Source organism: Geospiza fortis, unplaced genomic scaffold, assembly GCF_000277835.1.
Source record: "Geospiza fortis unplaced genomic scaffold, GeoFor_1.0 scaffold244, whole genome shotgun sequence".
Taxonomy (NCBI): domain Eukaryota; kingdom Metazoa; phylum Chordata; class Aves; order Passeriformes; family Thraupidae; genus Geospiza; species Geospiza fortis.
The window spans coordinates 2,827,571-2,848,872 of record NW_005054370.1 but is presented as its reverse complement, the minus strand read 5'-3'; the positions used below and the strand labels follow the sequence as shown (position 1 = coordinate 2,848,872).

At 46.3% G+C, this 21,302-nt stretch overlaps 3 protein-coding genes across 3 annotated transcripts; 1 reads left to right on the top strand and 2 right to left on the bottom strand.

Moving 5' to 3' along the window:
• The first annotated feature begins 1,275 nt into the window (after positions 1-1,275).
• Positions 1,276-3,580, top strand: ARMC7 (armadillo repeat containing 7). The gene is made up of 3 exons (XM_031059989.1): positions 1,276-1,476; positions 1,558-1,701; positions 2,548-3,580. Exons 1-3 carry the CDS (start codon positions 1,410-1,412, stop codon positions 2,883-2,885), a joined length of 549 nt encoding a protein of 182 aa, XP_030915849.1. The 5' UTR covers positions 1,276-1,409; the 3' UTR covers positions 2,886-3,580.
• Positions 3,581-3,855: 275 nt separating this feature from the next.
• On the bottom strand, positions 3,856-6,555 carry NT5C (5', 3'-nucleotidase, cytosolic). The gene is made up of 5 exons (XM_031059990.1): positions 5,549-6,555; positions 5,333-5,433; positions 5,188-5,248; positions 4,312-4,426; positions 3,856-4,232 (listed from the first exon to the last, which is right to left on the bottom strand). The coding sequence occupies exons 1-5, from the start codon at positions 5,609-5,611 to the stop codon at positions 4,090-4,092; spliced, it is 483 nt and encodes a 160-aa protein (XP_030915850.1). The 5' UTR covers positions 5,612-6,555; the 3' UTR covers positions 3,856-4,089.
• A 4,721-nt stretch (positions 6,556-11,276) lies between these two features.
• Positions 11,277-19,319, bottom strand: JPT1 (Jupiter microtubule associated homolog 1). Its single transcript, XM_005424578.2, has 4 exons — positions 19,162-19,319; positions 18,449-18,546; positions 16,336-16,363; positions 11,277-12,242 (listed from the first exon to the last, which is right to left on the bottom strand). Exons 1-4 carry the CDS (start codon positions 19,217-19,219, stop codon positions 12,094-12,096), a joined length of 333 nt encoding a protein of 110 aa, XP_005424635.1. The 5' UTR covers positions 19,220-19,319; the 3' UTR covers positions 11,277-12,093.
• Between the last annotated feature and the right edge of the window lie 1,983 nt (positions 19,320-21,302).

The following is a 21,302-nucleotide window of genomic DNA, read 5'->3' as shown; positions in this document are numbered from 1 at the left end:
CTTTCTCTGCTCCTGCTTTCCCACATTACTCATTCACCTTCTATTTAATGACAGACGAGGCTTTAAAGTATAGCAACACTTACCACTTACAAAGGCACAGATTAGAAGAGATTTCTTACTACAGTAGCAAAACATTCTAATATAGACACATTTTGTAGCACCTTTGCAGATTATTTTCAGATAGAGATACTCAAATAAGCAGATAAAAATACATGCATATATTTAGACATACACATAAATACTTAACAACTTCAGTTGATAATCATGCTAAGAGCTGAAGTTGTTAGCACTTAGCCTGACTTAAACTTTTATACCAGGTAGAAATAAATATCTTCCCTTTCATGCTCTGTATCTTCCCACACCATTACAATGTTAAAATATTTAGCATTACTGCATTCAGTGAAGCTTCTTTGCTCATCCTTCTATTTAATGTAGTCATGGGCAGATATTTCAGTGCCCTCAGCTGTGTGGGTTATCAGCCCACCACTCTTGTCACTGGTGCCATGTGGATCACTCCATGACTCGTGTGCTCGATATGAAAATCAATTGTATTAGAGATAACACAAAAGACAACATATTCTCACGGCCTGTTCCTTGCCTTATCCACAGAAGAACAGCCATGCACGTAATTGCTTCAATAAAAGCAGTACAAATTTCTGCAGAGTCCACTCCCACAGTTTATGATCTTTATTAACCTTTACCTTGTATATTTACACAACATGCACCATAATTGAATCCTCTTGCAGCACGTAAAACTGTGGTGGTTTCACTGAGCTGTTACTTCAAGACGAGGGAATTGCTCTGCTCTGTGGCCAAACCATTGTACAACCAAGATGGAATCACCTGCTGCTCTTTTCATTCAGTCCCGGGCTTTGTTTCATTTTTTTCCCCCCAGATAATTTCACTCACTGTGCAAGTACTGTGCTGCCCTGTTTTTACCTTTTCTCCCTCAGCTTCATGTATTGCGATCCCGTTATTTAAACTGGAAGTGATCCAGGAACAGCACTACCGCAAGGACAACAGCGTTGGGATGGAACAGCAAAACATACACAGAGGTGAAAATTATTTAAGCAATCAGTGGGGAAAGGTTAGCGGCTTTGCAAAACCAAGCGTTTAAACAGCAAAGCTCTGCCATATAATGAGACAGTCAAACATCTCGACACAGGCTCATTTATTTTTATATAAAGTATATAATAATATATCATGTATTTAGAAAGAGATACGAGACACACAGATCAGCCACCACCTCTCATCCTCAGAGGAGTACAGCCGCCCCCCGCCCACAAAATGGCGGCGGGGGGGCTGTTCCGGCCGCTCAGGGGCGGCCGGTTCGTCTCCGTTCCTCGGTACACCCGATCCGTGAGCGGACGCTGTCCGGGGAAACAGGCAGCCCGGTGCGGTGTCCCCTGATGGAACTGGGTCGGCTGGAGTACCTGCAGGCGCTCGTCCCCGAGTTCCAGGTGACGGACAGCACAGGTAAGAAACGCCGCTGCTCGCTGGCCCTCTCCGTGTCGAGCATTTCCTCACACCCCCGACCCTTTTCCTTTTCCCTTGCAGAGGCCAAGGAGCAGGTGCTGGCGAACCTGGCCAATTTCGCCTACGATCCCAGCAACTACGAGTATCTGCGGCAGCTCCAGGTGCTGGACCTGTTCCTCGATATGCTGACCGAGGACAACGAGACCCTGGTGGAGTTTGCCATGGGTAAGGGCTGCCCCGAGCACCCTCAGCCGTCACCGGGGCAGGGACACCGGCCTCGAGCTCTGTTTGGTCACTAACCCGCCCCAAATGCTCCAAAAACAAACTCACGCTGTGCTGATAAAGCCTCGTTTAGTGCAGAATGGGAGAGAAGTCAGAGGCGGGCGTGTCTTCCATGACCTTACAGCGCTTAATGAAGACACTATCTGGAAAGGATGTTGGGTTTTTATCCTAAACACTACCTGATTAACTTTTTACTGAAATCTCTTCTGTAGAGAGGTAGTAATTAATACATAGATTTTGCCAGGTACATTGTACACATCCATTCTGCTATTGGCAACTGGTCTTCTAGAATACTTACTTGACAATTTTAATAAATCTTTTGAGGAACTGCATTACCACGATTTTTCATCGTCTGAACATAAGCTAAGAGACCAGATGCTGTGAGTGGTTCTGTGAGATGATACTAAATGGATTTGATTTTTAAGGTTTGTGGCTGCATCTCAAAGTTTCAAGTTTCAAACATTCTGTGCTTCTTGGAAAGAAGCTTCAGAGAAAGCCAGTTTCTCTGGCTTTCTGTAGCACCTGCAATAAACTGCTGGCTTGTGTCTTCTATGAGGGATGAGTGGGAATTCCTGGAATCATTCTGTGGAAGCAGTTATGTGCAGCACTAACAGTGCCCTCTAATGACATGCAGGAGGAGTGTGCTGGTGGAAAATCTTTGGATACAATCAAAAACATGTGGCCTAGGGAATCGTTAAGAATTTTCCATCCATACAGAAGATCTGGATGTTAGAAAAGGATGAGCGGTGAATTTGCATCACCTCAGACACTTTCCTCTTGCCATTCCAGGTGGTCTTTGCAACCTGTGCTTGGATAAAACAAACAAAGAGTACATCCTGGAGGCCAACGGGGTGGAGCCCATCATCAACTGCCTGTCCAGCTCCAACGAGGAGACCGTGGTGTCGGCCGTGACCACGCTGATGTTCCTGACGACGCCGCGGTCGCGCGCGCAGACCACGGCGCTGCCCGTGGTGGAGTGCATGCTCCGCTTCTCGCTCTCGGCCAACACGCGCCTCAGTAACCTGGCCTCCATCTTCCTGCAGGACTACTGCAGCCCTCCGCAGGTGGAGGAGGCCAGGAACCTCAGCAAGCACACAGCAGTGGGCATTCCTCTGCCCAAGGACTGAGCAGGGCTGTGGAGAGAGGAGCCTCCTACTGTTCTCACTTTCTGCTCAGCAGGTCAAGAGTGGCGTTAAAAGTGGGGAGTTGGTCCCACCAGTGCTGGTGTTTGGATAACAAGCAGGAAGGAACAGCACTAACACGGCAGCTGGGCCAAGCACACGGCTAAGCCTGCAAATATTTAAAATAAAGCAGGTCATGGCTGCACACTGGAAAGTGCTTTGCCAAGTGCAGCTCAGCACCCAGCTTGCACAAACAACCCTTCCCAGCAATGAGGGGTGTTCTGCTGGTGTTATTGGGCGGAATTATATCCACTCCAGTTCCTGGCTAGTTGTGCTACACCTTTCCCCTTCAGTGCCCGTGACAAGTGACACTAAGTGTCAACTCAAGTCACTGAAACGTCACAGAAATGTATTCCTCCTGCAGAGAAAGGAGTTTCCCTGCCCTGGCAATTCACAATCTCTCCATCCCTGTGGCACTAGTTATGCCATCCTCTAGTCATGGCACAGGCAGCCAGCTACGGAATCACTACATAAGGCAGGCTATAGCTACTCTAGAAATGAAGATGTGGAAAGTTTGTCTTTTATTACTACTGGTGAGAAAGGCAAAGTAATTAAAACAAAAAGGAGGGGGGCTCATGGCAGTCCAGCTCGTGAGAACAGCTGTCTTGTAAAAGCTTCTGTTAATAAAACATTAACTTAAATGCTGTGTAATCATTTCTGTGTGAGAAGCACATGGACCAGGAAATCGAAGCCAGCCTAGTTTCTTTTCGTTATCAGCCATGAGGCAAGAGAAAACCCAGTAACCAGGGTGGCTAAATAGATAAAATTTAAAAGGTTTGGCTGTTGAGCCCAATGCTTCCTGTCAGACGCCCACACTGGATCTGCTCACGTGTGAGAGCCTTCTTCCTCTCTTTCTCTCCCCTCTGCCCCTGGACAGCACAAACCAAACAGGAGTGAGGTTAAACACACACAAAAATCCAACCACAGCTGCTTGTAGTTTATAGTTTCTCTTCTCCAACAGCAAATATCCAAAACACTACAGAGATTAAGAGTGCAGAGCAATCTTCCAGAAACTCAGAGCACTGTATCTGACAGGAACAGCTCATTTCTTCTATGGCTGATCCCTGCGGTGACAGTGCCTCCTGGCCATGGCAGGGGGTGGGCTGGTTGTTTCCTGGCAGTGGGAAGAGCACAGCATCCCCTTCCTGGACTACTGCCTGCGCTTGCTTTCCAGGATGGCCTTCCAGTCGTCGGCCCAGGAGCGCAGGCGCCGGCGCGGGGCCGGCAGCTGGAGGTGCCGGTTGTGGCAGCAGGTGAACAGGATGTGCTCCCAGCTCGGGTTCGGCTCCGCACCTGTGGGAAGGGGGGAAAGCTGGAATCAGCTGGAATCAGCTCCCCAGCCAGCAGCCAACCATGGAACTGCTGTTCAAACCTTGGATGGTGTCCTTGTCATCAAACAGCAGGTCAGCAGCCACCACGGTCTTGTCTCGGGTCAGAATAATCCTCTCCACAAACTCGGGTCCCAAGTGTTTCTCTACCCACTTATACTGCAGAGACAAGGAAGAGGAGAAAATCCTGCTGTGCCCTCAGTTTGCACATCACTCCTGTCAGACCAGCCCTAATAGAACAATTTCTTCCCCCTGTAAACATTATCTGTGTCCAGGAATCCCCACATGGAGACTGGCTGCGGCCCAGGATGCTGATTAAACCTGTGTGACAGCCTTCAGTCAGCAATGCCCTGGCTGTGCCCAGCTGGTGAGTTTGTGAGAAGCACGGGCTGCTTGCCCAGAGCACATGGGTTGTACCCATCTAAGTCATTCCAGTGATCAAAGTCCCCCTTTCCATTCTCATACCACAGGCAAAAAGGATTTATTCCAACACAACAGCCTCCTCCTCCACACAGCACTGACCTCTTCTGGGACATCTGAGGCTCCAGATTTAGACTGAAGTAGGTTTTGTTGGTTGGTGGTTCTCCAGAGTAGAATCCCCTGGGAATACCCCATCCCTGTGGGTCACACTGCAACAGTTCCTTTGTTGTCACCTGCTGACACAGCTGGTCCCAGCCCAGCTCCAAGAGCCCAGGGCTCACGTGCTCCACAGCAACTCTGGCACCATGTGGCACTTGGAGATTGCCTGTCCTGAGTTACTGCTCTGTGTGTGAGAACCTATCCCTCAGATAGGACTGAGGGAAGCCTGGCAGCTGGAGCAGCTACTGTCTCTGGAAAGGAGTAGCTCCAACTTGGGTAGTATGAAACAGCAAAGCCTTGCAAAAGCAGCATTAAACCCAATAAAAACAATTCTCTCCCACCTTTTCCACAATGCAGTGCTCGTATTTCCGGAGAGGGCTCGTGCAAATGAAGACCTCAGTACTGAAAAGAAACAGCTTTTGTTAGCAGGCAGGGGAAAGTGTGTTAGATCCTGGAAAAGGGCTGCAGGGTGCAAAGTGTCCTTACTCCTGCATGTGGAGCATCTCCTGCACAGCTTCCAGGGCTCCTGGAATTGGATCCAAGCCTAGGAAGAAGCCAGGTGACTCATAGACACTGGCTACCTTGGCCTGCAGGAGACAGAGGACCATGAGCAGTGGCTGTGCTCTGTCACAGCACCCTCCAGTCACCCCCTGTGTAACAGCCTGGTGCCTCCCCCCAGCACCGAATTATAAAATTTCTCACCTTCGGGTTCTGGGAAAGGTCCAGCTTGGGCACACAAGAAGAAGTCACTTTCTGGTGGCTCATGAGGAGGCAGAGCTGGCCCTGGCCTGGCTTTGCTCCCACAGCCAGCCCCAACCTGCTGGAGTCTCTGGGGGCCTGAGGGAGGCAGAGCTCCCCCCCACCCTTCCCAGCAGGTGTCCTTCAGCTGGCTCTGGTGAAAACCAAAGGAACAAAGTGGAGGCTTCTCCTCCTCTGTCACATTTGGCTGAGATTAGCTGAGGGCTCAGGAATTCACTGGGGATGGGTGGGCAGACACAGGCACTGCCCATCAGCCTCCTTCTCCTTCAGAGCAAACAGGGTACAGAGGTGACCATACCAATGGCCAGGCCAGCACAGCCACACCAGGGGAATCCCTTCAGCAAGAGGGAAAGATGAGGATGAGAGTGCTGGGAAATCTCCATGTCTGTTGCTTTTTGATTTTCAACCATCCACTTCAAATATTGTTGAAGGAGCATGTGGCCTTGGCTCCAGCCTGGATGGAGCTGTTCCCCTGAGGTCATGGTGCAAAATCTGCTCCAAAGAGTCTGAGACTGCAGCAGGAAGTTCACAGGTGATCCCTGTGCTTCCCCAAGAACTTTTGGCTCTGTGGGAGGTGATCTGTGCACCCCATGAGCCCCATGTGGGCTGCGTTTGAGGGTGCTGTGGGACACTGCTCCCCTCCCTGGCCCAGCACTGGGCTGAGCTCTGTGGTTAAAAGGGCTTTATCCCTTTTGTGTCTGCACCTGTTCTTGGTGTAAACCTGACTTCCATACAGGCAGGTGGGATGCCACATGAACCAGAGAGGAAGTTAACGATAAACAAGTGGTGAAGGAGGTTAGCTTGAAAGGTAGAATCATTTTTGAGTGTAAATAGAAAAGAAACAAGATTTCTGGAGGAGCAATGTTATCCCAGGCTAATGTAGCCAAACATGGGACAAAAAGGTATTTAATATGATACAGTACAGTGGTATCTTTAACCTCTGAAAGGAAGAGCAGTATTTCCAGGGCAATTTCCAGGTAGGACTGTCCTTCCAGTCTCTTTTCTTCTTAATTTATTGGTAAGACATTTTCATGCCTTTTATTATTAGAAAAAATACTGGTTTGAATCCAGCTCTGGTTAGTTCATTTTAAGAATTACTCCCTGGTGACTATTCAGTGGCCTGTGTTAAATGAGAGTTTCACAGCACGTCACAGCTGAGGGGTTTTCCCATTCCTTATGCCACATCCCATCATGGCAAAGGACCCACAGCAGCACCAAGGGCTGAGGCCCCTTCCAGGCCTAAGTTTCACCTTCAGACAGAGAGGTTAAGCTTCCAATATCTCTTTACCCTGAGACACACAAATCTTAACTTCCTTGGGGTCACATAGTGAACTTCAGGAGTGTCAAAGCACCGTTATTCCACAAGCATCAAAGTCATACATTCCCATGCCACTGAACAGTTTGTAAAACTTAATTCTTGTTTAGTATTCTTCAAAGGCAGGCTGCAGCCTTTGCTTAGAAGTGTGTCCAGCTCTTTAGACTCCAGCTGAAGATCTCCTTGCTCTATGTCACCAGTGGAACATCAACAAAAACCCATTTCAATTAAGCAGCAGTGAGGTAGAGTCACCATTAAGCCAGACTCCCAGATCCTGAAGCTCACTCAGTTATCATCACCTACAAATACTCATAAATCAACAGCCAGAAATTTGGAAGCACTGCCTGATTTCACACGCAGATCAGAAGAGGTTAAGCAGCCTGTCTAGGTTCAGACATGGCAATCAGATCTGCCCGGATCTCTGTTTCCATGCAAAGCCTCCCTGATCCCAGCAACAATTCCCTGGAGCTCTTCCAAGGAGATTGAATTACAGACTTGGGGCTCATGTCTGAAAGCTCTTTTATCCTTCAGCAAGACACCAGAAACTGGCAAGTTTCCACCACATCAAAAAAAAGTCTGGCTTTGTTGGAGAAAGAAATTTGATTTGATGACTCTTGGAACCAGAAGCCATTTCCTCTCATAAAAAAGTTACAAGAAAAAGAAAGTAAAACCATTTTCTTTCCTCATGTTCGTGCCACCAATGCTTTCCTTCCATTAGTAAGATAACAATTTGGATACAAAACTGGAGGGACAACATCTGTCCCTATGCTTTCCCATTTGCAGGACTTCAAAATAATTCTAGAAATTTTTACCACTGGTGGGGATGTCAAGTCCTTTTCTTGAAATTGCCTGGGGCCAGGAAGCATGGGGATAAATCCCCACCAACAAAATGGCCACACACACAGGAGGGGAGGTAGGCAAGCGCAGTGAAAAAATCTTCAACAACATAAAATGGATTAGAAGCCCTTCTAAATAAAATGGATTTACAGTGTGGAATTAATGATCAACTTGCAATCAAAACAGAAACAAAAACGAAGTAATGGCCCAACTTTCAAGGGGCAGCTGCTCAGCACCAACTAAGCATGAACACCACTCAGGAAGAGGTGATGCATAAATCATCATCACAGCACTTCCCAGGCCCTGCCAGGAGAATATCCCACACCCTGGAAGTTCATGGACAGACACAGCTGGCACCTGCCACAAAGAGACCCCCTGGTGTCCAGCTGAAACCCTGGTGTCCAGCTGATCTCCTCCTTTCAGCACTGACAAACTGCAGGCTCCATTTCCCTGCACGGCCCCACAAACTGCCCTGTGAGGGCTGCTGGCTCCTGCCAAAGCTTTCCCTGCAGCTGGAGCCAAGGAGAGACTTTCCACAGGGATTCTCCTGTCCCACAGACACTCTGTAGAGCCATAGCAGAACAAACAAGGACTGTTTTTAAACTAATGGATGGAATTTACATAAAACCCAAAGGAGCCTCACATCTTTATAACTTTATTGTTCTGCCAAAGATACCTGAACCAGCCCAAAGCTCCAGAGATTACTGAACGAGACAGACACAGAGCACAGCTCCATGAAACTTATTTCCTTAGGAAGTCAGGCTACAACAGCAAGATAAGAGTTTTCTGCCACTGCTGGTGTGCTGGGATCCAAACCAGCTATCTGGATATTTCATTGCCACACCTAAAGTCTGGGGATGAACAGGATAAGCATGAACCAAATTAGGGAATGAGGGTTCCAGAAATAAAGCAAAGGGCAATTTTCTCATAGATCAGATTACAGACCTTCCAAAAAAGAAAAAAAGAAAAAGTCATCACCCCTTGAATTACTTGCAACTTTTTTTGTTGTTGTTCGCAGGATTTGTTTAAGGAATACTCATTTAAACAAAAAAATCATGTTTGTTTATGCAATGCCATAGCCAAATTTATACCTACTGACTATATTTACAGGTTTCTGCTTCCAGTAACTTTTGACCATCAATAGTCATCGATCTGAACTCCAGCAGTTTGGAGCCTGTGGAAATGCTGACTGGATCCAGCACTCCTGCCCCTTACTCTGATGCAGGGGCCTTTACGTCACTATGGAACAGGGGTGAAATGAATGTAAATTGTCATTTCCTAGCAGTAAAATCTCCTAGGCCCAGTACAGGATCTTAAAATGAGCAATGAACTTCTCAGGGAAAGTGTTCAACACAGCCTGGATCAGCAGTTTCCTTAGAGTCCTGTAAGGAACTTGACTGGCCTGTGGTGACCAGAAGGAAGGGTGAAGTCTGGATTCACAATATTTCTAATTTTGTGTTTCATGCAGCCTTAATTTGTGCACTGATAATCAGTGACTTCTTGCAGGATAGCCAACCCTTTACAGAGGGATGTGTGTGTAGAAATTCTGCCATCAAACCATTCACTGAAGCATCTTCTTTACCTACCCATGTTCTTGCTCTTGCTTTGCAGCAGAATAACTTACTCGAAGCTCCCTGAGCGCTCTGCACATCCTCACACTGCTCCACAGCAGGACAAGAACTATATATGTTCTATCTGAGTTTGTACAGAATGAAATCCTGTAGCCATATTCCCTCTGCATGCCCTGACAAGCTGAGTGCACAGCAGGTAAGAGATCAGGAACAGCAGGAGAAAGCTGGTGGAACACCCTCCATTCATGCAAAGTGCTGCTATTTTTAATGCTTGCTAATGACTGAAAGAGTAACAGAGAGATCTGCAAGACAAAATTACAAATACTGTAAATCCAGACTTCACCCTTCCTTCTGGTCACCACAGGACAGTCGAGGACTCGGTGAGGAAATGGAACAGATGCTGATCCAGGCTGTGCCGAACGCTTTCCCTAGAAGTTTATTGCTCATTTTAAGATCATGTACTGAGCCCGATGGTTTTTTACTACTAAGAAATGACAATTTCATTTCCCTCCTGTCCTATAGAAAAGTGCAGGCTCCTCCACTGGGCTGATAGACAGGAATACGAATCCAGTCAGCATTTCCACAGGCTCCAAACTGCTGGAGTTCAGATCGATGACTATTGATGGTCAAAAGTTCCTGGAACTAGGAACCTGCAAATACAGTGAGTAGGCATGAATTTGGTTATTAATAACTTAAACAAACATGACTTATTGTTTGAATATTCCTTAAACCTTACACAAATCCCATCTAGACAAAAAAAAACCTGAAGGTAATTTAAGGGTTTTTTTAAAAACTCTGGTCCCAGGCTGAGCTTTGCAGAGCCCGGCGGGCAGGGAGGGGTTTCCAGCGGGGTGGGGAGGCTGTGCTGGCCCCGCAGCCACCGGGCGCGGAATTCCCGCAGCACGGCGCCCTCGAAGTCGGCCAGGACCCCGTCCATGTCCAGCAGCACCCGCAGCGGCGCGGCCGCGCTGCCCATGCCGAGCCCGGAGCCCGCTCGCCGCTCCCGCAGCGCCCCCGGTCCGGCACGGCGAGGGCGCTCATGCATATGCAGATTAGCCAGGTGAATATGCATGAAGGGGCGGGGCGGAACGCCTCGAGGGCAGCCCCGCGTGGGAACAGGGCTGGGCTCCAGCGGGAATAGAGCAAAAGCCCAAAAAAGCCACCCCCGCCACCCCTCGGGACCCCGCGGTGGCACTGCCGGGTCCCCCGCCCGAGGAGAAAGGAGCACAGCGCAGCCTCAGCAGCACTGAACCATCTTCTGATCCATCAAGGAGCATTAACAAGCTCCCCTGGGCACGAGGCTTGCAAAGGAAATATTAATTTATGGGTTATTCCCCGTGCTTTCTGTGCACTCGGTGCAGGGCACGGTGCACATCAGGGACAGGGAACCCCCCCGGCTGGAGGACAGCAGGAACAGGTCACAGCAAATCCAGTTCCGTAGGTTCAGCACCCCAGGGCAGGGCTTCTCCAGCAGGGATCTGGAAAGCCAGGGTGCTTTCAGGCACCAGTTCTTCCCAGAGAAGGGTGGGAAAGGCACCAGCAGACACAGCAGCTCCATAGAGATGCTCTGCTGGGGCTTATTGGGCAGCACAGCCCTTCCAGAAACGCAGAGAACTTCATGGCTTGGTCTCAATTCCACCCTCTCCCCTTTTAGGGTCCTCTGTTTTTGTTCTCTTTTTAATGAGGAAAATAAACTTTTCTCAGTTTTCTTGAGAAAAAACTGTTTTGGGTAAACCATAATATATATCAAGCCATATTCCACAGTTCTCTGATCTAGAAGCCAAAAATGAAGAGAGAAGATTTTCTCCTCAGGGGAAGTCAGCATATGGTGGTGACCTCAAGCCAGGTGTAAGAACTCTCCTCTGTTAGAGCAGGGAAGGTTAGCTGAGACAAGGACAACTCAGAACACAGCAAAACCAAACCCGTGAAATAAAACCCACACAGGAAACACTGCTTCAAAATTTCTATATTATTTACTTTTAAGCAACAATCCAGCTTTGTGAAATTACAACACACACTTTAAAGGATGAGATTTTCACCTCATGGTCAAGCACCAGCATGATCATGCACAGCATTGAGTCAGTTGTAAAAAAAATGCCCTGTAATTCTTATTTATATGATCCACTCCACTTTTACTGAATAAAGTCTGAATCAGCCCCTTCCCAGCACTAGGCCAGGTGGCTCTGGTCATCAGCCCTCTATTTGGCACAGACCCTGTGTCATAGTAGTCCAGTATCAAGACTTATTTTGTTTTTAAAGGCAGCATGGTGTACATTAACCACTTAATGATTTATATGGCACAGCAGGGCTCAAGGCATTTACCACATGCAGTCAATGAAGCCTTTTAGATACCTAAATCCCACATGTGGAGGAAGGGACTGCTCTTGCTGATTGTTTGCTGGCCTGGTTAACCAGGATTCTAGACCCTTGTAAAGCTAAGGGGTTCTAAAAAAAAATCTCAGTACAAAAACCCTCTAAGCACACTTAGAACCAAGCTACTCTCCTTTGAATTACATTACAATACTTCATAAAGCTTTCCCTCGAGTCTATCACTAGAAAACACTCATGTCACTTCCAGTAGATCTGGGGGAAACACAGGACAGAAGTGGAAAAAAACCCTTAATTTCAAAAAAAGATGGAGTACATAAAGTGCTTCTTTTTAATGAAAGAAATTTGAGATGTACAGTCAGGCTCAAGTTGTGCAGTTCACAAGCATGGGGGAAAGAAAACAGACACAAGTTCAAAACAGTCAGGAAGGGAAAGGTTTAACCGAGCACTAGGCTGGACTTGCCACCGGGTGGATTTCTCCTGGAGGGTGCAGGTGCTGGTGCTACTGGGCTAGGAACAGGTGCAGCAGGCAGGGACTTTTCTTCACTCTGACCTGGGGCAGCTTCTACATCAGCCTCAGTGTTTTCTAGAAGAAAAGAAGCTTTTAAAGTGTTTGATGTGGATGATGAGAGCCAGATGTTTGGCTGGCTCAGACGGAAGCTCAGCTCCTGTCAGATTTGTCCGTGGGTACAGACACACTCCAATGCTGTCTCCCACTGGCAGGGCAGACTCAGCCCTCAGAAGTGTTTCTCAGATTAAATCTGAGGCCTTACAGCTCAGTCTCAGGCCTTCAGCAAGAGCCACATTCAGCAGCTGCTATTAGGGGACACCAGCAATTCATTTCTTTTAATGACAAGCAGCTTAAGGCTTCTACATATAATCAGACAGTGTTGTGACTGTGGCATTGTCACTCAGGTCTGAGCAGGTGCTGGGAGCCACAGCAGCACCAAGAGCTAAAACTGCAGCACCAAGAGCTCAAACTGCATCCCCAGTTTCCTAACTGGAGGGAAAAGGATCTGACACACTTCTGAGGCTTCACACAGGACACACCAGGGAACAGCCATGCATGGGGAGGCTCTGATTGTACACTCCCTGGAGAGCACATGATTATTTTAAATCCTTCTGAGCAAACCACAAGTAAAGACAGGGCACAGAAGGAATTCTTCACAGGAAGCACTTTAGATACTGGAGCAAACAACTAAGTATCTGTACTGTTGACAATTGAGTACAGCATCTCACATTTTTACAGATTAGCATGACCAGTTCTGAGCCAAAGGCCCAAATCAGCACCAAGCAGCCCCTGACATTGGTGGTGAAGATGAACCTCACCTGTTTTCAACAGACCCCTTTGCTTCCTCTCATCATCACTAATTCTGGGTTGGGAGAATGCAAAGAACTGCTGCCCTGAAGCTTAAGCTTCATGATTTAGCAGATCTTGATTGATTTTCCTCCCCCAGCCTTCTTTTCAAACGGAACAGGCACAACTATTCCAATCTCCCCTCACTGAGCAGCCACTGCACCCCCCTTCACCTTCCCTGTGACCTCCACTACAACCCCCTGCACTTCATGCATCAAAGACTGTACACAAAATTCAAGATATGGAGCTATTACCATTGTTTACAGGAAAAAGTAAGTAATTTTCCATCCTCTCCCTGATGACATTCAGTACATTGCTGGCACCTCCAAACATCTCAAAGAATTTCAAGGGGAAGGACTCAAGGCAGATCCTGGGAGCACCACAGCGCAGAGCTGAACACAAGGCTGTCATGGTTTAGTTTTTGGGGGGTTCCCCCCCTCACCCCCCAAACTCATTACTTTACACTTGCTTACACAGGGATTATCCTGCCTTTATACCTGCCTGCCTCATTTAGATGAGTCCTTCTGGCAGTGAGATTTTCCCACCATCAGCACAATTTGACTACTTGAAAAGGTAATATCACCAACAAAACTGGAGACTTCACTGCTCATTACCTGTTCCAGGTCACAGACAAAGGCACTGAATAAAACCAACTCCACCATCATCTCCCATAGCTCATTTTTCCAACCTGAAAGGTAATTACTAAGTCCTACCCTTTGTCCTATTCTTCCTACCCCCAGCAGCAGCTTTCCTCACATCCTGTGTCAACTCAGTTCATTTTTTTTCAATGCAAAATGTTATCAGAAACACCAAAACCCAGCTTTTGCCCACTGAACTCCCCCTATATCCATGCTTATAATAATCTCAAAGAACTCCAGCATCTGAGCACAGTCCCCATGCTATCAGGAATAATCTCCACCAGAGATCCTCTGCTGTGTTCATTAACTGTTTGTTTCAGCTGTGCTGGGTTAACACCACATTTTAAGCCTGAAGCTCCTGTAGCTGCTGTGTCAGCAAGGGCTGCATGTCCCTGCCTGGGGACAGTCCCAGCACTGTGCAGGGTCCAGGCTCCACCTTCCTGTGGGTCAGGTACACTCAGGCACTGCCTGATTCTCCTTAGCTGCTCCCATTCATGCAGCTCACACTGCCCCTGAATCACAAAAGAAACAAGAATTACCAGCACAGGAGGCTTTGGGGGAAGTTTCTGTAGCTCCTTGTGTAGCTGATAAACGTTAGCACTTCCCACATAATCAAGCTAACTTTGCCAACCTGATGAGTGAAGTGGTAAAACCAACAGGATCAGATAAAATATTAAAGCTCCTCCCTTCTCAGAAAAGGTCTAATTCCTGAAACAGCTCCCTGCAGAGTGCACTGCAAGCCACTGAGAACTCTGATGCCCAGAAAAGAACTACAGCTCCCAAAGAGGAAACAAGAGCCCTGCTGCAAAATAAATCGTTTTTTTACCCTAGACAGGCTTGATTAATAAATATACACATCCCACCTGACACACACTTGGGGTTTTATAATCATTTACATACAGAAAATAATTTCCACATTCAAAAGATTAAACATTTTTTAATTACAGAAACCTACTAAGAATCTGATTGTGCTGTGAACTTGTCAGCAGACAGCTTTTGCTTGGAGGTGTTCATTGTTCCTTTCCCAACCCCACAGACAGCCCTACAAGGCCAGTACCAAGTCCCAGGTGTGCCAGTGGGATGTTCAGCAGCCTAGGTCTGCCATCCCCACAGCAGGAAAATCCAGGGGAGGAGGGACAGCCAGATCAGAGAGACTGGGCTCCACTGAACTACAATACCCAAAGCAATCAATGGTAGGAATTAATTTAAAAATCCATCAGGATGTTCAGGTATCTGCCACAGACACCATTTCCAGGAGGCATTAATTCCTACTCCTTCCTAAGTACCATTAGTGAAAGTTTAACATTCAAACCTTTGCCTGCCATGTTTATTTCATCTTGGCCACCTTCAAAAATTTAATTTTCAGTCATGGCCACAAGAAGAAACAATCCCAGTTACCTTCCATTACACTTGCTTTTTAACCACCTCCCAGCATAGCTTCACCTGACCCTTGATAAGAACTTCCTTCACTGTCACTTGCCAGAAACAAACTAAAAGACAAATACAACACCTGTGAGAATGTGCACTTATTAAACAAGTCAGGAATACCACTTTGCACTCTGAATTTCAGCCAGCTGTCCTGATCCCAAGCAGCCCTGTTTCATTTCTGCTTCCTGGCACCTCAGCCATTCTCACCTCCCTGTTGTTTGTGGGATTTCCTTTGCCCTGTGGGGAGCTGGTTTAAACAAACACCAGGAAAAGCAGCAGAGCCCTCAGAGCAGTTTTCTTCTATTAGCAAACCACATCCTCCTACTCAAGGCATAAACACTGGATGCCTACAGTGCTAATTAAGATCAGACAGACATGGGAAAGAAATCCTAGAGCCTGTACAGTTGGATTAGAAGCAGCCTGCTAGCGAGGCAACACTTATTTTAGGCACAGAGGTAGTGGAAATGTTCTGGAAAAGCTCTCCCCCCTCCCAGCAAGTGTCTTTTCAGGACATGGAGGTGCTAATGGCCCCAGGGATGTCCCACCACTCTAAGGTGTTGACAGTAGCACTTGGAAAGCAGCAGTCAACACACGAATTCCTGTCATCAGGAAGTCAGATATTCCTAAAGTGAATCTTGCAAAGGAGGCATTTCCAGCCTCAGAGCTAGAAAAAGCACTTCAAGGGGAAATGCCTGTTTACAGGAGATTTGCAGTATGCAGATCAACTTCCTTGGCAAAAATCAGCATTAAAAAAGCAACAGGAAGTCAAGAGCTGGTTAATACAGACACTTGGAGAAGCAGTAGCTGGGTTTGATTCTTCCTGTGAATGTGGAGTTTGCTGTCTCAGAAGACAAAGGGAAGAAGGAAACTGCTAAACTAAAGTCAATTATGTTGACTGTCCTATTTAATTATAAGCAACTCTAACAGCAGTGTGGCCTTTCAATCACTGAACTCTTTGCAGGAGTCTCCACCTTACCTTCCAGTACTCAGACAAATCTTTGCACCGACAGCTGCTAGCAAAACAAACCAACAGGACAGTTCTCCTTTTTAGCCTGGTGAGCAACAGCATTCCACATTTCCCTCCATGCCCACACTCCAGTGAAGCAGCTGGTCACTTTGGTGATTTGATGGGTTCCAGGGACAACCCCAGGCTGCCTCTCTACTAATAAATGACCATTTATAGATCCTACATCTTCTTCTACTGCAAAGCCACCTGCAACAGGCTTTTACTAGAGGAGTCCAAGGAAGTTACTCACCAAAAATGTCACCACCAACATCTCCTCCCTAGAAAAGAGAGAGGAACATGTTACATCTCACGTTTCATAAAGCATTTTCCTATTCCATGGAGTGGGTACTCCTCCATGGTGTGACCATGGTGTCTGGGCACACTGCTCTATGTGGCACCACATTCTGAGCCACAGGCTCAGGGAGGCACTTCTGGAGCAGCAACAGGCTCCAAGAGACAGATCCCAGCAGGCTGAGGGACAGATCCCAACAGGATCTGAGGGACAGATCCCCACAGGATCCCAGGGACAGATCCCAACAGGCTCCGAGGGACAGATCCCAACAGGCTCTGAGGGACAGATCCCAACAGGCTCTGAGGGACAGATCCCAACAGGCTCTGAGGCACAGATCCCAGCAGGATCCCAGGGACAGATCCCAGAGTGGCACAGTGGGCTCTGCACTCATAATTCTGCAGATTGAAATTGTGGATTTGTAAGCACCATTTCTTAAAGATTGACTTATAATTTAACCAGTTCTTCATTTGCCTACTTCTAGAAGTTGAAACAGATATTGGAGTAATCCTGATGACACGTGGCACATTTGTTACTCCCACAGTGAAGGACAGAGGTGGGTAAGAACACTTTATTGTACAGAGCATCCCAAATCAAGCACCATTGACAGGATCCAGAATATTCCCACTGCCCAGCAGGAAGGGCAAAAAAATTACCCTGACAGCAACAAGCAAGAGTGGAGGAGCATTGTCTGCTTTCTATTGAGCAACTCTTTGCATTTATCTGTTGGCAAGGCCAAGAGCATTTGTTCTTTCCAGGGTATTTAACCTCATTTGTGAAACACAAATCAGCTTTTTTTTTCCCTGATGAAGTTTCCTTCACTACATAAACTGTTCAACATTCTTTACATGCTGAATCTGTTTGCAGGCTGCAGCTTGACACAAAGATATGGAGTCTCCCAGCAGCAGCCAAGGCTCTCCAATGGCATCAGATTTATCAACTTCCATAGATTTAACATTGCTAATTAAGCAGTGAAACTGCAGAAATCGGGATTAAAAAAAAAAAGCACAGAAACTGACACAAATCTATCACCTTAAGTCTCCGGCTGTTTGCACCTGAATTACTGCATAAAAGTAAACTATTCCACATGGGAAGAATCTGTTTGCAAAGCTAACCACAGTATTTAAAACAATTTAGAAATAATTAGACTAAACAGTTAAATTTAAAGCTTTTCAGAAGCTTTAGAAAATAAATGCGTTTATATTTGAAACAAGAGTTGCTAAATTGAAACAAGACATTTTTTGTAACAAAGAACAGTTTTGTGACTTCAAGCTACAACTAGTAACAAAAATGGGTTGTGATGCTTGATATGAATTACCAAAATAAAACCTCAGATAAAAGGTGTCTGCTACAATGTTTCAGATAATTATTTATCTACCCAGTTCTTTTCAGAAAATCCAAGGCTGGAGAGTTTTAAACAAGATTTATTTTCTCCACTCTGTTCATGCAAATACAGGCTATTCTACATTCCTAGGGATCTAAGTTCAGACAAATTACTGTTTTTTTACTGAATTTACTGTGTTTCAAAATAACCCTGATTTCCCCATTAAATATAATTATACATCTAGCAAATTTTACTTAACACCACTAACACGATAAATTATGCTCCATATTGCTACTAGGTAAAGAGTTTATATAGAAAATAACACACCTGATGGTAGTATTAAAACAAAAAAAGCACTAAAACTACTGAGGTAAGAATTTGCTGGGATGTGAACCCAGGTTTGTTGTCAGACCCACACAGAGTCTGCTGCAGTAGCTGTCGTTTGTGAGATGTTTAAACCCACAATCACACACAGAGCTGAAATTAGATTTCACATCACTTCATTACTGTCTCAGCAATGAGATGAGTTAAGAGCTCTACAAAGTGGTCCTTGTGAAAAATCCAGCCCTTCCTTTCTCAGCATACTGGAAGAGTATCAGATGGAAAGGGGAACCCTCATGAAAAAAACAAATTTGAGAGAAAGGATTCAAATCCTACAATGCTTCCAACTGTGTGAACATCCGTGATAAATCAATCCCACACAGAGTGTGAATTGTCCATTATCAGGCTCTTTTGTAGTCAAGTACTGACCTTGGGATCTACGAAGTCTCCACAGTTTGCCTCAGTTGAGTTTGTTCTTTGTGGTCCAGAGGATTCACAGCTGTCTCTGGTTTCACCTGGCTTAGCCCCTACAACCAGAGATTGAGTCTAATCAGGTTGCAAGATAAACTTAATGTGAAAGCAGATCATAAATAGTCACAGGTTTGGGTACTTTGGGAGAGGCTTTTCTTTGAAATTAGGGCTCTACCATTCTAAAAAGTCCTGGTTCTTTAGATAATACCTCACAAATTGTCTTACAGCAGCACCCCATGCAGGGAGAGTGTCGTTTAAACAGATTGAGTTTGGGGTCCCAAGGCCACCCAGACTGGCAGTGCTCTGCAGAAAGGGAAGCTTAAATCCAGCTGTGAGAACACGAGGCTAAATTGCCTCTGAATAGCCAGGACCAAGCAGCACTACTCCAAACAGTAAGACACAAGTCCACTTGTGTGACTGAACTTGGAGAAACTGCATCCAAAATACACTTCTCTGCTTGCAACATGCCTAGTACTTGCATAAAATAAACCCTTCTGGAAGAAATTAATGAGAAATAAACAATTCTCTGCAACAGACATCATTTATAACCCCAAAGTACCAAGCAGGAAGGGAACTCTGGTTTCCACGCCAGCCACCAGCAGCATCAGGCTGAGCCACAAAATGAATCAATCCCCAGCAGCAGACGTGGAAACAAAGCACTGCAGCCTCACCTGCTTTAGCCCAGGAAGGGGGGTTCTCCTCAGGAGTTCCAAAGATGCTGGATGCCATTTTGTTCCTCCTCACGGGCTGTTCTTGGGGCTCATCAAAGCCCAGGGAGAAGTTGGAGCCGCCGCCGGGAGGACGCAGCACTCTGTGGAGAGAGGCAGCTTCACACCCTGTGCCAGCCCCAGCTGCACTCCCAGCACATCACTCCAACCATCCAGGTAAGCTCCCGCCAGAATTCCAGCCTGGCACTGTATCTCCACTGCTCTTCAGTGGCACTTACAAAAATAAAATGCTCTCATGCTCTACTTGTGCCCTTGTTCCATCCAGTATCATGCCAAGGGCTGCTCCCACCACTCTGAGCCAAATAAAAAATAAAAATAACTATGTGGGCATGTCAAATTCCAGCTTTTTTAAGAGTACCCTGGGAAGGTTCATTTTTAATCATCAAACTGGCTGCACAGCAAAGACTGAAGCTTGAACCAAAGGACTGGCTGCATCACTGATGGCTGGGTGCTGCAGCCTTTATTTAGATTTGTTTCCTCAGGAAAAAATCCTCAAGTCTGCAGCATGCTGCTGGTCTAGAAGTAAAAGTTGAAATTAAACAGCTTGGAGTTGACTATTATTAGGAGAGACACGTGTACAAAGCTCCAGATATGTAACCTAAATCTAACAATCTGCTCTTAGACACAAAAGAAGCCTGCTCAGTACTTCAAGAGCTTGATTGCAGTCTGCTTTCCAACCTGCAGAACCCAACCAAAATGAACAGCTGCAGCAAAATAAATCTTGAAACGTAAACTCCTCCTGATCTTATTTTCATAAGCAGGAGATATTTTGTTAGCTGGAGAAGCCAGACAAAAGCCAGGAGAACAAAACTGTGTGTGAGAACTTTCAAAACTCCCAGAGAGATGTGAGGACACCAACAGAACCTGGGGCTTCTTGGGCTTTCAAGGCCTCCAATACTCCAAAATGAACACCAGGACAAACTAAGGATGGTGCACTCCTTCTTCTTAACAAATAATTTAATAAATCAAAGTTAGAACATGAAACAGTACCCAGCTTGTTAATGCTCCAAACCTGGGAATTCAACACAAAGAGCGTGGTCCAATTGTACAACTCAGATCTTGGGAGAATTTGTGCATGTTACATTCCAGCTGCAACACAAAAACGCTTCTCCAGCCTACAGAGCTCAAACATCCCAACAGCAAGGGAGATTCCTAAAGGTGTGTGATGTGGATATTTACTGTTACATAACCAGAAAAATACTTTTCCTAATAAAATTCTTTTTCTAAGAATTACTAATGCTCAGCTGCTAATGGGAGGATCCCAGCAGACTGGAGAGTATGTTTTATTGTGACTTGTTTTGTCTCCTTTCTGAATCAAGATGCTGTGTAATGGTCTTGAATCACTCCTTTATCTTTTTTCTCTCTGAGGAAACGTATAGAAGGTTCATTTTCGTAGTTATAGCTGTTGCAGTCACTAATCTGAAGAACAGTCTGTTCAAAGCAGGGCTTGTTCCCAAACCTTAGATCCCCTCTTTTTACCACAGCAGTGAAACCAGTACTCTCTTAAGGGCACAACAGTTTGCACTGACAGACTCAATGACATTAACAGAATAGGCAACTGAAGGGGGAAAAAATATCCATCACTCAAACTGTTAAAAATGAATAATCAATCCCTTTTAACAATCTCAGGTAAAAGCTGACAGATTTTATTAAAAGCCTCTCACAGCCTCGAAATGCTGTAATCTGCTTTATGAAAGCCATGTTAAACACTTCAAGCAATGAAATGCTGTTAAAATTCCACCTGATTCCCAGTGATGTCCACCGAAAATCCACCTACGCTCCAGGGAGAGCTCTGACCAAAGGCTTGGAAACAAGCTCTGTAAAGATTTTTTTTTTGCTTTAAAAAGCACCCTGGAACGCCAAAAGGGAACAGGAAGCATCCGCTTTGTCAGGCCAAAACCTTACTGAAAAAAGCCACGATAGCGTGGAAAACGACACGATCCTCTCCAGCTGTGACTGCCGAGACCGCGGGTGCCCGACCCAGCGCGGTGCATCTCCTCCACACCAACCTGCCAAGTTTTCTTTGTTTGCAGACAGGCTCCGCTTCGCCTCCGCCCCTTCCAGCCGCGGGGCGCCCCCCGGAG

What these genes read in the sequence shown, in the direction of transcription:
- ARMC7 (XM_031059989.1), top strand. Translation starts at nt 1,410, where the DNA reads ATGGAACTGGGTCGGCTGGAGTACCTGCAGGCGCTCGTCCCCGAGTTC. An exon ending in CCAGGTGACGGACAGCACAG is followed by an intron (nt 1,477 to 1,557) that starts GTAAGAAACGCC and finishes TTTCCCTTGCAG; the next exon opens with AGGCCAAGGAGCAGGTGCTG. An exon ending in CCTGGTGGAGTTTGCCATGG is followed by an intron (nt 1,702 to 2,547) that starts GTAAGGGCTGCC and finishes TTGCCATTCCAG; the next exon opens with GTGGTCTTTGCAACCTGTGC.
- NT5C (XM_031059990.1), bottom strand. Translation starts at nt 5,611, where the DNA reads ATGAGCCACCAGAAAGTGACTTCTTCTTGTGTGCCCAAGCTGGACCTT. An exon ending in GAGATGCTCCACATGCAGGA is followed by an intron (nt 5,249 to 5,332) that starts GTAAGGACACTT and finishes GTTTCTTTTCAG; the next exon opens with TACTGAGGTCTTCATTTGCA. An exon ending in AGCACTGCATTGTGGAAAAG is followed by an intron (nt 4,427 to 5,187) that starts GTGGGAGAGAAT and finishes TTGTCTCTGCAG; the next exon opens with TATAAGTGGGTAGAGAAACA.
- JPT1 (XM_005424578.2), bottom strand. Translation starts at nt 19,219, where the DNA reads ATGGCATCCAGCATCTTTGGAACTCCTGAGGAGAACCCCCCTTCCTGG. An exon ending in GAGACTTCGTAGATCCCAAG is followed by an intron (nt 16,364 to 18,448) that starts GTCAGTACTTGA and finishes TCTCTTTTCTAG; the next exon opens with GGAGGAGATGTTGGTGGTGA. An exon ending in TGTTGGTGGTGACATTTTTG is followed by an intron (nt 12,243 to 16,335) that starts GTGAGTAACTTC and finishes CTTTTCTTCTAG; the next exon opens with AAAACACTGAGGCTGATGTA.